Raw genomic sequence first — 15,845 nt, 5'->3', positions numbered from 1 at the left:
TTCCTTTTGCATGTGAGAAAGAAACTCCAAAGAAAGAATGGTTAAGTGATTATCATAAAAGTTTTAATATTAAAGGTAAATCAACAGAAAAGTTATTAACAACATTCTATGATAAAGAGGGATATGTTTTGCATCAGAGAAGCTTAAAACAGTTTTTGAGAGAAGGATTGAGAGTAGCTAAAATTCATAGAGTTTTAAAATTTAAACAAAGTCCTTGGGTGAAAAAGTATATTCAATTCAATACAGATATGAGAGCAAATACAAAAGTAAAATTTGAAGGGGACTTTTATAAATTAATGAATAATGCTGTATTTGGAAAGACTATGGAAAATGTTAGAAACAGGCAAAACATTAGATTCGCAACATCTTGGAAAGAAGCTTCGAGATTGATAAATAAACCAAGTTTTGAGAGAGAAGAGGTTTTTTCAGAGAACTTTTCTGCAATTCATATGAAAAAGGAAAGTATTGTAATGGATAAACCAATTTATATTGGAACAGCAGTTCTTGATTTATCAAAGATATTGATGTATGATTATTTGTATAATGACTTAAAGAAAGAGTATGGTGAAAATGTTTCATTGTTGTATATGGATACTGATAGTTTTATCCTAGATATAAAAACTGATGATGTTTATGAAGATATGAAGAAAAATATTGGAGTATATGATACAAGTAATTTCAGCAAGAAGAGTGAGTTATTTTCCAAAAAGAATGAAAAGGTTATTGGTAAGTTTAAGGATGAGTTGGGTGGAAAAGTAATGAGTGAGTTTATTGGATTGAGAGCAAAGGCATATGCTTATAAGTATGGTGAACAGATTGATAAGAGGTTAAAGGGAATAAAGAAATATGTAATAAAGAAATCAATAACTTTTAGAAATTATTATAATTGTTTGATGAATAAGAAAGAAGAATATAGGAAAATGAATACAATAAGAAGTTATAAACATAACATATATAGTGAAGAAGTAAATAAAAAGGCATTAGGAGCCTTTGATGATAAGAGATTTATTTTAGATAATGGAATAGATTGTGTTCCATATGGATATTGTATGATAGAGTGTATAAAATAGATTATGTTTTAACGATGGGAAGATGGGTTAGGGTTTTTTAAGGGCTACCGCCGCGTTTTTCACAATATATAAATGGTTAAACCAAGTATTAATCAAACTAAAGAGTGGAGAAAATCTCAGTCTTGGTATATAAATGGAAAACATAATGAATGTGAAAAATATCAAATAAGTCTTATTGAAAAAATAACTAAAACAAAGGTAAATAAAACAAATAAGCGAATTAATTTAAAAACTAGTAAGTTAGAGGATGTAAAGAAAAAATGAATATCCTTGAATGGACTGAAAACTTTGATGGTTATCAATTGAACAATGAAAAAACAATTTACTATAATCTCAAAATGATATGTGGCTCAGGAGGTGGTCAGATGAGAGCATTAAGAGAAGTTTATCATTTCGTAATGGCACAAATGGGGTATCTTCAAAAATATAAAGATTCAAATGTTTTGTTTGTCAATATTTTAGATGGGGATTATTGTGCAAAGAAAATTAAACTATTGAAGGAATTTGAGAATGAACAAATCTTTATAGGTTCAATGAGTGAGCTGTTCAACCCCCAGGTGTTCAATTCAATGAGGTTCAACCTCCAGGTTAAAAGGGGAGACAAATAAATATACCTTGGGATAAAAAGGGGGTTTATTTTTAGGGAAAAAAATATGAATCGCTGAAAATCCCCCATTCATTTACATGGGGAAAAGTGAGCCAGAATCAGTATTCTTACCCTACTAACATATTAACGTGGAAAACATATGAACATATATTAACATAGTATATATTAACTTATTAACATATATTAATATAGGTTATTGACATATTCACATATATGATGAACTTAGTATATGTCATTATCAAATTGATAAATACATGTGTAACATCTTAACATGATGCCTGGTGTTGGCTTCATGGTTAGGATGGTGGGCTTGGGATCCTAGGATCCTGAGTTCAAATCCTGCGCAGCTATTGAATTAATACCAGGTGGGGTTGACTGCCTGTCATCCTTCTAAGGTTGGCAAAACGAGTGCCAGCATGCTGGTATCCTGTTGGAGTGACGACCCTTCCAGAATTGTGCCCAATAGCCACAGAGACTGCTTAGGCAGCATCAACGCTCTGCACACAGTACGGTCCCGATGGATGCCGAATGTATGGATGGATCTTTACATTTAACATGTATAGCATTTTAACATATGTGATTAACATAGTATATGTTTGTATAACATCTTGACATTAACGTGTATTCTATATTAATACAGTATATGTCATTAACATATGTATGTATAACATCTTAATATATACCATATTAAGATGTATAACATGATAACATAGTATATGTTAACATATGTTTTTAACATATGTATGTATAACATCTTAATGTATAACATATTAAGATATATAACATGATAACATAGTATACGTTAACATATTAACATTTGTATGTATGACATCTTAACATATACCATACTGTATTAACATATGTTTTTAACATATGTATGTATAACATCTTAATGTATAACATATTAAGATGTATAACATGATAACATAGTATATGTTAACATATTAACATTTGTATGTATGACATCTTAACATATACCATACTGTATTAACATGTTTTTAACATATGTATATATAACATCTTAATGTATAACATATTAAGATGTATAACATGATAACATAGTATATGTTAACATATTAACATTTGTATGTATGACATCTTAACATATACCATACTGTATTAACATGTTTTTAACATATGTATATATATATAACATCTTAATGTATAACATATTAAGATGTATAACATGATAACATAGTATATGTTAACATATTAACATTTGTATGTATGACATCTTAACATATACCATACTGTATTAACATATGTATGTATAACATATTAACATAGTACAGGTTTCCTCATAACAGCATCATGAGCTCTGTATGCATCTGGGAACATTAAACAGGCCAAGTGTGTTTATTATTCATTCCTTTTAGCATTATGTCATCCTTGCATTCAGCTTGTCTGACAAAAAAAGTGAATGAGGAAATCAGTTTGTCACTGATTAAAAGCCATATCGAATGAAGAGAAAGGATAAGGAGAGCTGGTGCGTATGGAGGAGGAGGTGATGCGGGAGGTTAAAAAAAAATTTGGGTAGAGATAGGAGTGAGAGGAGTGAAGAGAAGCGACATGTATGGAGCATGGTGTGGGGATAGATGTTGGGGGGGTGGGGGATAGATGTGGGGGGTGGGGGATAGATGTGGGGGGTGGGGGATAGATGTGGGGGGTGGGGGATAGATGTCGGGGGTGGGGGGATAGATGTGGGGGAGTGGGGGATAGATGTGGGGGGTGGGGGATAGATGTCGGGGGTGGGGGATAGATGTGGGGGGTGGGGGATAGATGTCGGGGGTGGGGGATAGATGTTGGGGGGTGGGGGATAGATGTGGGGGGGTGGGGGATAGATGTCGGGGGTGGGGGGATAGATGTGGGGGGGGGAGGCGAGGAGTAGGGGAGGAGAGGGGAGTTAAAAATGACTATATTTCCACACGTATGAAATGTATGGCTTTGGTGTTGCATTCGATGCCATTCCTTTTGCTTGAAGTGAAATTTGTGCTTTGGCAAGTGTTATCGCGCTTGACCCACGTGCGGTTTCCTTGTAATCATGCCTGCTGCAGGGATCCAAGTCTCAAAAGAAGCATGGGAAATCTGCATCAACCAAGATGATGAGAAACAGCCTCTTCCAGCTCATGATATACACACTGGACCCTCTTGGGGAAGGTATCTGATGGATGGTGAAGTGTTTCAAAAACAATTGTGAGGTGTCTGGAGGTGTGTGTACTTGTGAGAGTGAAAACTAAAGTTATCGTTGTGAAAGAGGTGGTGTGTATAAAACAGGAATGACATTTATAGTGAAAAAATATCTTGCATATTTTTGTCATCTTATCAATATTTTTAAGTGTTTGTGTGTTTGTACGTTATTTTTTCATGGCTGAACCGTAACACCTCGAGGCCCCAAAATTTGGGTGTAGATATTTCAGAATCTGGGCAGGGTTTTTAGCTACACACACACACACACACACACACACACACACACACACACACACACACACACACACACACACACACACACACACACACACACACACACACACACACACACACACACACAATCCTCTCCCCCCACAAGGAAATTCTCTGTATGTATGTTTGAGTAAGTCTGAAAATAATAGAAAGAAAAACTGGCTGGGCCAATCTCCACCAGATTTTGTATATGTGCTGGGGGTACCCAGGGTCAGGTCATGGGGCACAACCCACCCCCCCCCCAACCCAACCATCAATAAACTGGCCTCAAACAGGGAAATGAGGTCATTTGGCCCATCAATGCTGTGGTCTATTCTTGGGTTAATTTTTACTACAGCTTCAAACATCAATCTTCTTGATGGGTCAATAAAGTCTAAATAATGGGCTGAGCAGTGACATGACGTACTGTAGAATACTACTCACAGGCTTGTGGGTTTACTTTTGTTTCATGAAGAAAAGTATGATTATTTTAGAAATACGTGTATTTATTATTATCAGTGACAATGGAATTTCAAATTGCGCACCCGTATATATTTTTCCTGCTAATAAAAATTACTAACGTCCGACCTCAAGCGTTATAGTTGTGAAAACAACCGGAACTACTAGGGCTCTCGGTTGAGCGCATATTTCCTCCAGGCGATGCCTGATCTACGAGAACATATCGGGCCCAATACCTTTTTGAAATATCATGCTATACAGAACTATATCGTTTTATGGCCCTGTCTCTCAATGGTGAAGAATCACTTTAAAAATTAAATAATTCTCATATCCAGATCCTGATTTGGATCTTCACCAAAATGGAATCAATTCTCCTTGTCATACACTGAACATGTCCACCAAGTTTAATCCGAATCCGTCCACAACTTTTTGAGATATTGTGCTCTATATCATTTTTGACCCGATCTCTCAATGGTTTATAATTACTTAAAATATTGTAGTGGCCGGATCCGGATCCAGATCTTCACCAAAATCTAATCAGTTCATCCTTGCGATACACCGAACTTGTCCACAAAATTTCATCCAAATCCGTCCACAACTTTTTGAGATATCTTGCACACAAACAAACAAACAAACAAACAAACAACCAGACGGAAAGGGGTGAAAACATAACCTCCTTCCTTCACCTTCGGTGGCGGAGGTAATAATCATACAATCGACCCATATTCAGATGAGTGTAGTAAAAGTTTTGGATGGCATAAATTCATCTTTCCTGAGTGGAAACAAAATGGCGAGTGGCACAAACACTGAAATTGTTGGAGACGAACTCCCTTTCCCTACTTCCAACTCCCTTTCAGTGACAAACGCGACGTCACTTTCTCTGTGACAGTGAAATAAATAGCTTCCAGGATTACTTCTTAGCCAGGGAAATATTCACGACCTGTGCTGAATGCTCCAATGCTCTGTTAAGGGGATACGCCTCTATCACCACCACCATCACCAGACTCCGTAAAATGTACGATTTAAATTTGATGTATATGAAACAGAAAACTGTTATTAAGATGAATAGGTGCTTAGACAAAAATATTTCAGACAAATGGGTATTATCTATACATACAGTGTCTCAAAAAGATATTTACACATTTTAAAAGGCTTTTCAGAAAGATATATATATATATATATATATATATATATATATATATATATATATATATATATATATATATATATATATATATATATATATATAGTGGATTTTCGCCCATCGGGCGTGCGGGCGACCGCCTTTAGTTCAATTGCGGCCGTGCGCGCCCACCGAACGACCAATCGAGTCGCAGCTTTTGGATCACCGCCGAAACCCAGCTATGGGTGTTGCTAAACAAGCCATAAACCATAAACCATAAACCAGCCAACTCTTCTGTCCACGCGCTACAGGGTCGATCGCCGAATTGTCGATGTACCTAATTATTCGCGCAGACAGAAATGCCGGGAGTTTACACCTCGACGGAACCTGCACGAAAACGAGCCGTTTTCAGCAGCTCGTTCCATTTGCGATTGCCGAGCGGTTTTAAATCGCCAAGCCCCGTTGGACCAGATGTACGTTTTATCGGCTATTTATCAGCCAGCTAATTATTCCGAACGCAATTATGTCAGTCAATGGAGGAAGGGACGCAACGAGCAGGTGACATTCAAAAATGGGGAACATTTATTTGCACACGTAAGCAATGCAATGAATGGGGATTGGGGACTAGACACGAGTAAAAACCTACAGCCGATGTCTATTTATTATGTACATGCACTTAATCAGTTCTACTTGGTAGACAAGGCACCACAGACTTTCATGCAAACCCCAAGAAAGAAAGAAAGAAAGAAAGAAAGAAACAGGCTCGTAAGCCCTTATAATTGCTCGGAGCCGGGATGACCGAAGGGGCTCGGAGAGACCGAGCGGGCTACCTGCCACCATCTTGGTGACTCGCTGGGCGACCCTCGATGTCTCTACCCGCACTCCAACCTCCCAACTCTCCAAGCTCTCTTCCCGACTCCACCACACCAGCGCAGCGCGAACTTGAACGCTCTCTCCCAGCGCTCTTCTCCAACTCGTTCGTTCCTTGTCGACAACTCGGCGTCTCTTCAACCGCTCAAATGGACTCCAGGCTCCAAACTCCACTCTCCAGACTCCAACTCAACTGGACTCACCAACTCGACAACCAACTGCCTCCACCGACCAACAACACTCTCGGCATTGAAACGTGCCTTTTTATAGCCCGGAGGGGAGGGGTTGCTCTGGGCTTCATCTCCCCAAATCAGCACCCTCCCCCTTTTCACCTTTGAACTTTCATCCCCGGCTGGCTCCGCCCCTTTCGCCGTTCTGATCCGATCTCGCCGTCAAACGCGGCCGTGTTTGAGATCACTTTGCCGCTGTCGAGGATGCCATCGTGTTTGTTTGTGGAGATGTTGTTGTTGGTGAAAAGATAGCGGTATTGTGGAGATGCTGGTGAGGAGATGTTGGCGGTTGTGGAGAAGGTGTTGTTAAAATAAAGATAGAAAAGAATAACACTACCTCAAGATTCACAGCCCGGCACATGAACCATGCCCGTTATACATCGGTGCGGAATTCTAACCTGGAACACCCACTTACTGAAATAACTGACCTCTGGGGAACCTGAATGGTGGTCTGTGAATTTTCACAACCGTAACAATATCTATATATATATATATATATATATATATATATATATATATATATATATATATATATATATATATATATATATATATATATATATGTGTGTATTTTGTATAAGATTTGGGCAGTTGAGATTACACATTTTTAAAGAAGAAGAAGGCGTTTTCAATCAAAAGTAAAAAACTAGATTGACTTTGGTAATTTGAGTAAAAAAGGGGAGAGCAGACCCGGTCTCAGGCAGCGTTTTACCGGTTCACAGCCGGCTTCATCAGGCACAATAGACCCCAAGCCTCGGCATGTGTCCTGTTTTTATTTCCATACGACCGCTCATTTCCGGACACATGCTGGTGCTCGAGGTCAAATGGAGGAGTGCTTTTTTATACTTTGCAAAAGCAAAATCAAACGTCAAATCACATCATTGAAGGGGTACTCTGCTCTTTTTTGTTTTTACTTGTATGTGATCTGGTGTTGTATGTATGTTGGTGAGCCATGTGTGTGCGCTTCTTCTTCTTCTTGTTGTTGTTGTTGTTGTTGTTGTTGTTGTTGTTGTTGTTGTTGTTGTTGTTGTTGTTGTTGTTGTTGTTGTTGTTGTTGTTGTTGTTGTTGTTTTTGTTTTTCCGGGGCACGAACACGGCTGGTTTACAGTGGTGATAAATCAGGAGTAGTTTACCATTCATCATGCAAAGACTGTGACCAATTCTACATTGGTGAAACTGGAAGAAATTTGAAACTACTAGAATACTAGATGAACATGATCGAGCAATTAGCCTTGGAAAGGTGACCCAGTCAGCCAAAGCACGTCATTGCCTGCAATCTTGCCATAAATTTGACTTTGATTGGACGCGTGTCCAAGACAGTACATCTTACAAACGACACAAGTTGATTTTGGAAGAATGGTAAGTGAAGAGCCAGGAGGGTGGTTGAACTGTGGAGACTGTGGACATACCAACACAATACACACCTCTGATGCAAATGGTGAAAACTGGATTGTGCAAATGGCTGGATAAGGTGAGCAACAAACAACACTCAATCCCAAACACCACATCCACATGTGCACAACACCCAACGAGAACCCCAACACTCGCACAACCAACACCTCATTATGCCCAACCCGGACACTAAACCAGCCGTGTTTATGCCCCTGAAACACAAACACAAAAACAACAACAAGCACACACACCTGCTCACCCACACACATACAACACCACCAGATCATGTGTAAAGGCCCAGTCATACCTTGATGTTTTAGCCAGCTTATGCCCATTTTTGAAAAATTTGTCTGAAACGCTGGCGCACGTCCAATACGTTATGGGTAAGTTTTGGAAACATTGAGAGCACGCTGAAAAACACCGCCATACGTCGTAGTACGCTGGCTTTCCTCGTTGTACTTTGCGGTTGTCCTCAAATTTTCGCATGCTTGAAATTTTACGACTTCTGCCAGCATATGACTCACAAGTTCCGCTATGCTGGCCATAAGTTTTAGGTACGTTATGCGATCGTTGACACACGTCGACACACGTTACTTTTAAGTTACTCATAGGCTGAAAGACATCGGGGTAATGTTTAGCGTACCTGAAACTTATTTATAACCTTTGAGTGACATGTTGTTAACACGCTACGTGATCGTTGAGACACGTCGACACTCCTTGCTTGTAAGTTACTCATAAGTCGAAACACGTCGAGGTAATGTTTAGCGTCAGTGTTCCAGACTCCCTGGTTTTTTTTTGTTTTTTGGGGGGTTTTTTACTTCGGTATGAAGGTGATGTTGACACTTCGATTTCTAGTGCGGTTATAATATAATATAATTAATAGCCTGCCGCTCAACGATTTAAATCATAACCGCACTAGAAATCGAAGTGTCAACATCACCGTAATACCGAAGAAAAAAATAAAATAAAATAAATAAAAACATGGAGTCTGGAACACTGACGGGTTCCTCCTGTGTGAACCCCATTTTTATATACCAATTCCCCTAAACGCTGCAAATACGCCATTATATGGTAGTTGTAAGTTAGAAGACGATTTTACATACATTTTGATAGGTTGCCATTGCTGGCTAAAATGTCAAGGTGTGACTGGGCCTGAAGTAGAAACAAAAAAAAGAGTACAGCACCTCTTCAATTATGTGATTTGATGGGTTTTTTTGCTTTTGCAAAATACAAAAAAGCACTCCTCCATTTGACCTTGAGCACCAGCACGTGACCGGAAATGAGCAGTCATGTCGAAATAAAAACTGGACACGTGCCGAGACGCAAGGTCTATTGTGCCTGATGAAGCCTGCTGTGAAGCCTGTGAAACGTTGCCTGAGACCGGGTCTGCTCTCGTTTTTTGCTCAAATTAGCGGAGTTGATATAGTATTTTTTTAACTTTTGGTTGGAAACGCCTCTTCTTGAAAAAAAACAGTATATATATATATATATATATATATATATATATATATATATATATATATATATATATATATATATATATATATATATATATATATATATACATACACACAGTACATTGAATATCTATTCACATCGTGATTGTGGAACCCAATTTTAATGTGCCTTTAGTTGATTTGGCATACACCTTAACACATGGCATTAGTCGCAAAGACAAAAGCGAAATGATACCCATACTAAAAATTGTAAACAACATGACAGAGGGTTACATGACGTTTGAATAACGCAAAGTAATTTTGAAGTGGCATTGGAAATTTGAAAATGTGTGTGAAGTGCAAAGACAGTGTAGACGTGAATTTGTAATGGAACCTCGATCACAAATAACAATTACAAGAATTTGTGATAAATTTGAGATGTACGGTACTGTGCAAGATGTGCACAAGCAACGATCTCGGAGACCCCTCTCATCAACGGGTGGGGAAACTCTGCTATGGTGTTACAGCAATTCACACGATCAACACAAAAATCTGCAAGGTGATGTGTTTGTGAGACAGGAATCAGCAGGGCAAGCGTACACCGGATTCTCAAAACAGCTAAGTGGAAATCTTATGTGCCGAGACTGTTACATGAAATGATTGAAGACGGTCTGGATTACAGAGCTGAGTTCTGTGAAAGGTTTCAAGGGAAAGTGGACAAGGATGCACGGTTTGTGGACATGATTGTTTGGTCAGATGCGGCAAAATTCAAACTCAATGGTTCAGTGAGCCGACATAATTGGGTGTATTGGTCTTCTGAAAATCTGAACATTCATGCAGCCAAGGCAGCTATCCCAGCAGATGCGTTGGTGAATATTTGTCATTCAGTTTTTTGCTGCTGTTACTCGTGCCGAGAAGCTGATGGTGGTCAATTTGAAAATTTGTGATAGTTCACCACGTGCCACAAATTATTGCTTCTGCGCACACCAAATATTTACCTTTTTTGAGGTGTGTCATGGGTCGTTTTTCTTTCTTAAAATGGGTAAGCATCTTTTTGAGACACCCTGTATGTATATATGCATATACACATACACCCTTACCGCTCAGACAAATACATTTAAAGTGATTGACTGCAAAAAAAAATTTGAAATTTCACATCTAAGTTGTGAATATGATTTAATGTAGGAATACGATGTAGTAACTAATGTGTGACAGCATTGAAAATTGATTGAAAGTAAGGCTGCATAATGGATATCGTGGTCTTAGAAAAGAAAAGAGAAACTGTGATTATGACATGAATTGCTCATAAAGCATTCCTGCAGTTCCTTATTCTCACTGTGTTTTGCCGTTCTGAAAGTCGTTCTCAAATCGACTTTGTCCTGTGGCAGTAATGGAAAGAGTAATGTTGGGTAAATACCGAAGGAAGACAAAAAAAAGAATGGGCCACCTGCAGATGTTGTGGGTGGACAGTCTAACAGATGCTGACACTGCATGTTGTGTAGATATCAGCAGACAGCTTAATTGTATCCCATTTCCTGATTAGGTGTGGACAGCAATTGGGAGGTAGTGGACAGCAATTGGCTTTGTACAGGAATATATCGGAATGGATGCTGTTTGAAATAGTTACGTATTTGTTTGCTGTATTCTGTTGCTCAAACAATGTGGAAATAATAACAGGTGTCATTATTGTGATTATGAGAATCATAGGATTGGCATCTTTTTGGGGTGGGAGGAAAGCAATGCTGTTGTGTGGATGGAAAAGCAGAAAAACATTCTTTGCCCATTCGGGAATGGGAATGGTTGAAGAAGCAAAGGTGTAAGAGTTTGGGATTGGAGGAAGGGAGAAAGTGGGAGGAACAGAGAGAGGGAGAGAGGGTGAGAGAGAGAGATTTTTTTAAAAACACGAAAAAGACGTTGTGTAGAGCAAGATACTTGCAAAATCGACCCCTGTCTCCATAGGTTGCAATATATACATCAAATTATCCATTTCATTAAGATTAAAATTGACAATCTTCATGAAAGCTCAGGTCAATCAGATGAAAATTGATTATTTTTCAAATTGAAATTGATGATTTTAGAAGTTTGAGCTTGAGATGACCTTTGACCTGTTGACCTCAAAAATAGTTGGTTTCCCAATTCAGTGACGCAATATGCAAATCCTGTACAAATTTCAAGTCAATAGGATGAAAAATGACGATTTTAGAGATTTGACCTCAAGATGATCTTTGAGCTCAAAATCAATAGGCTTCTTAGTTGAGACCGCCTCTACAACTTGGTAATGTTTCATGACGATCGGTTTAGAATTGTGACTCGCAGGCGATTGAAAAACAAACAGACAGAATAACAAAATCGACTGACCAATATACTTGAAAAATCTTAAATTTTGCCAGTAATAAAAAAAGATGAAGGAAAAATATTTTCAAGAAGAATATGGAAGAAGAGGCTACGTGTGGATGGGAGTGTGAGAGGGCATCATAAAATAAATACAAACACGACCACCAAACTACACAGAACCACAAAACAAGCATCACACTAAACAACATGTCTATAAATATCTGCCGATAGACTTTCCCAAACCATATACATGCTCCATTTTTTTCCGTTTGGTACTTTTCAAATTCCCCATGTAAGCTCGTACCATTGTTCTCGACTGCACTAGTTGTACAATTTTTCCTGTTAAACTTGTTTGCTGACTACCCTCAGAGTTAGAAGAAACGATTTGTCTTATTTCTGTTTTCTTTCCTTTTTTACCTTTACCATAAAGCCATATCCATTTGTTCTCTTACTTTCTATCGATTCAAGCAGGAACGACAAAATTTACCAGTCTACTTTATCAGTTCCTTCGCAAACTTAAATTCCACATAATCAATATCCCCTCTCCTATTTGTAAACAGGTGACCAGGAAAAATATATGTATATACATATATATATATATATATATGTATACATATATACATACATACATACATATATACATATATTCTGGACTCATAAATATCTGTTTGTGTTTTATTTTTTTTTCAATTATTATTATTGTTTTGTGTGTGTTTGTTTGTTTGTTTTTTGTGTGTTTGATAGAATTGTTAGGAACTAGTTGTATGTGAAAAAAATGAGGTGTGTGTGTGTGTCTCCTGCATAACTCCAAAACCATGAAACCTATCAGAATGAAACTTTACATGTATACGAAGAAAACTCCAAGGAAGTGCATTGCTGAAAATTGGGTGTTTGGGATAATTTTAAAAACGCCCCTTTTGAAGATAATTAATGACCTTATTTAACGATATCCTTTATCAGGTGCACCTTCGGCCACCTCATTCTTGATGGGGTCTTAAGGCATCCTCGGTTACCTCGCTGGAGACTTAATTCGCCATTTTGTTCGGCCTGCTCAACAATGCCTTGAGCTGGAACAAGTCGCAACAGTTTATTAATGATAAAGAACTCAAAATGTTTTTTCTCCACTTTTCGCAGTGATATCATTGAATAGCTGAACTTCAGGGTGTGTCAATAAAAGGTTAACCACTTCAAAACTTTATTAACCAAAACATTGGGAAATAAAACAAAAAATTAACTCAGAAAATGCAAACCAAATCATGGAGAAATGAAACTCATTATGCGTTAATGCACTTATAGTTGAGGTGTTCAATGTGAGCACCCCCACACACCCAACGTGCATTCACATGAATTGGGAACTTTTCACTGATGCTTCGACAAGTTTTAATCGTTACTGTCTGCACATAAGCCTCAACTGCTGCCTTAAGGTCAGGTTCAGATATTGGATGTTCCTTCCGCACATTATCCTTACAACCTCCCCAGAGGAAAAAAAAACCCAGCGGATTGAGGTCGGGGCTCTGTGGAAACCCTTCATTTTCCATATGCAAACTGAGAACTCGTTGTCCGAATTTTTGACACAGGAAGGCAATTGTTTCGTTGGCTGGCTGCATGTGATGTAGCACCGTCTTGCATGAACCACTGTCGCCGGAAGGCTGCAATGCTCATCATTTGGTTTAAATTTTCATAAAATGCGTTGACAATCGACCGGTATCGATCTTGATTGATGGTAACCATTCTTCCGTTTTTGTCTTCAAACCAATACGGCCCAAACACACCTCTGTAGCTGACAGCCACAAAAGCAGTGACTTTCTGACCCTTAAGTGACTTCTGTTCAACCTCATCCAGGCGTTGACTTCCCCAGAAAATGTTGTTGTGTGAATTGACAGCATCATTGACGTGAAAGTGTGCCTCGTCACTAAACCATACATCGCGAATCCAGTTTGGGTTTTCCTCCATCTTCTGACTGCAGCATCTTACACATAGTGACTCGTGCTGCTTTATCCCCATCGGTCAATTTATGGGCTGTTGTGATGTGGTAAGGAAAGAGGTTTAAATATTGTTTCATTATTCTTCTGATACTGCTGGGAGTGAGACCCTGTTTAGCCGATCTTTGACGATGCGATTTCTTCGGACTTTATATGACTGACTCACGAACTCGTTCCATGTTTCCTTCACACCGTACACTTCTTGGGTGACCGGTGTTATGACTCTTCACTCGGCCGAGTAATGACAGAGTCGAATGAGGGTTTTCGAATGATACGATTTATTTCAGAAGATGGCACTACGCATGCGGAATGCAGCCCAAAGGCCCTTCAGTCAGGTGCCCCCGGACCACATTGAGATTCTTACTTCAAAACAGTTGTATATATAATCACACAAAAGCAGAAATGGGTGTGGACTACAAGTGTGTGCTTAAGGGATAAAGAAATAAAGAAATAAATGCGGCAGTGGGCTTCTTTCCCCCCTCCCTAGGGGCCCTCAGGGAAGTTGGATCAGTCAATCCTCAGATTCGCAACCCAACAGTTCATCTTGCAAACTAATAACTTTCTAAGACTCCTACACCCCTACACTGGCACCTGCTGATAGCAAAGGCGAAACTCTGGTGATGACTAAGAACAGGAATGTGTGGGATATCAGCATACACAGTTTTCCCAAGGACATGCTGTTTGTGCAGCTGCAGAGCCATAAAGAGTTATCAAAGACATAGTGAAAACAGCATGATACATTTAAAGCAACATTTTAAAGCAAGGTTTGAATAATACACAATTACAAGCAAGGTTAGAATCCCGACAGCTGATTAACACACAGCTAATGGTCCAAAATATGACCACCTAGCATATCATCATAACAGTTTCCCTCCTTGGTCATATTTTGACCATACCCAGCCACACCTGATACTCACCAACCGAGTGGACCCCTATTTGGTTCCTGTAGCAGCTACCCCTAGGCCCCCGTGCCTGCCAAACGGGATTTGCAAATGCCGTGGATAGCCATCAACATTCCCCAAATGAGAAGTCCCCAACTGCCGGTGGTTCAGGTTAGCTTCTGTTGCCTTTTGTCTTGCCCACTGCCACAAGTCTCCCATTAAGTTGTCATATACAAATTTGATGTTAAGTCCACACAATATTAAAGGCACTACAAGTCTATACAATATTAACAGCAACATTATTATTTAGGCAATTATACTCAACACTAATTACAACAATAATATTTACAATATGCAAATGTAATAATGGGTGAGCAGCACTGTGAGCGCTCAAGGCATGGTGTAAGCTCCTTTCAACTTGCGCTTAGAAGACAAAAGAGTCTCATGAGATGCATATTTACATATAAGGGTCATACAAGTATTTTCCATACATGCCTTCACTATCTGGTATTGTCCATTTTCCACGATTATGCATATGCTAGTCAAAACACTGCCACATCTATCATAAACCTCCATCAGCATTTTACTTGTAGATTTCCTTTCTTTCTTGTTACAACTTCCTGTATCTTCGTGTGTAGTGAGATGTATGAGTCCATGTTTGGCTTACCTTTTCACTTGAAAGTTCGTTGAGTAATCAGTAATACCTGGAAGAGTCTTCCCCAGGGCGCTCCGCCAGAACACCTTGTTGGCTCCTCAGCTGGTGGGGTCAGGTCGGGTTGTGGCCCCATACAGAGGTCCTCGGGGTCTTCCTCCATGAGTTCGCTGTTAATTATTATGATGGCCTGGGTGAGGGGTGAGGCTTCACAGCATTTCTTTAGACAAATGGAAATGAGACGTTTGATCAGAAATACTCCAAAAATGATTCCCATGATGATTAGGATTGCTGCCCCTACCAGGCACAGTAACCAGTCTCCCAGTCATGAAATATAGATCTCCACCCTGCGTAACCCTCCTTGCTATGC

The 15,845-nt window shown here is 39.0% G+C and overlaps 1 protein-coding gene across 6 annotated transcripts in view; it reads left to right on the top strand.

Annotated features, from left to right (window-relative positions):
• Positions 1-15,845, top strand: part of LOC147016798 (sodium/potassium/calcium exchanger 2-like) — a 223,545-nt gene that overhangs the window by 115,555 nt on the left and 92,145 nt on the right. For all 6 annotated transcript variants that reach the window (XM_085845809.1, XM_085845810.1, XM_085845812.1 and 3 more), the window contains one exon: positions 3,732-3,834. In XM_085845809.1, coding sequence (XP_085701935.1) covers positions 3,732-3,834 — 103 coding nt within the window. The remainder of the gene's footprint in view (positions 1-3,731; positions 3,835-15,845) is intronic.

The sequence above is a fragment of the Eptatretus burgeri genome, chromosome 11 (genome assembly GCF_056783735.1).
Source record: "Eptatretus burgeri isolate ZD-2024b chromosome 11, Ebu_testis_v1, whole genome shotgun sequence".
In the NCBI taxonomy this organism is placed as follows: domain Eukaryota; kingdom Metazoa; phylum Chordata; class Myxini; order Myxiniformes; family Myxinidae; genus Eptatretus; species Eptatretus burgeri.
The sequence above is the reverse complement of the archived record's forward strand: the minus strand, read 5'-3'. Positions and strand labels throughout refer to the sequence as shown.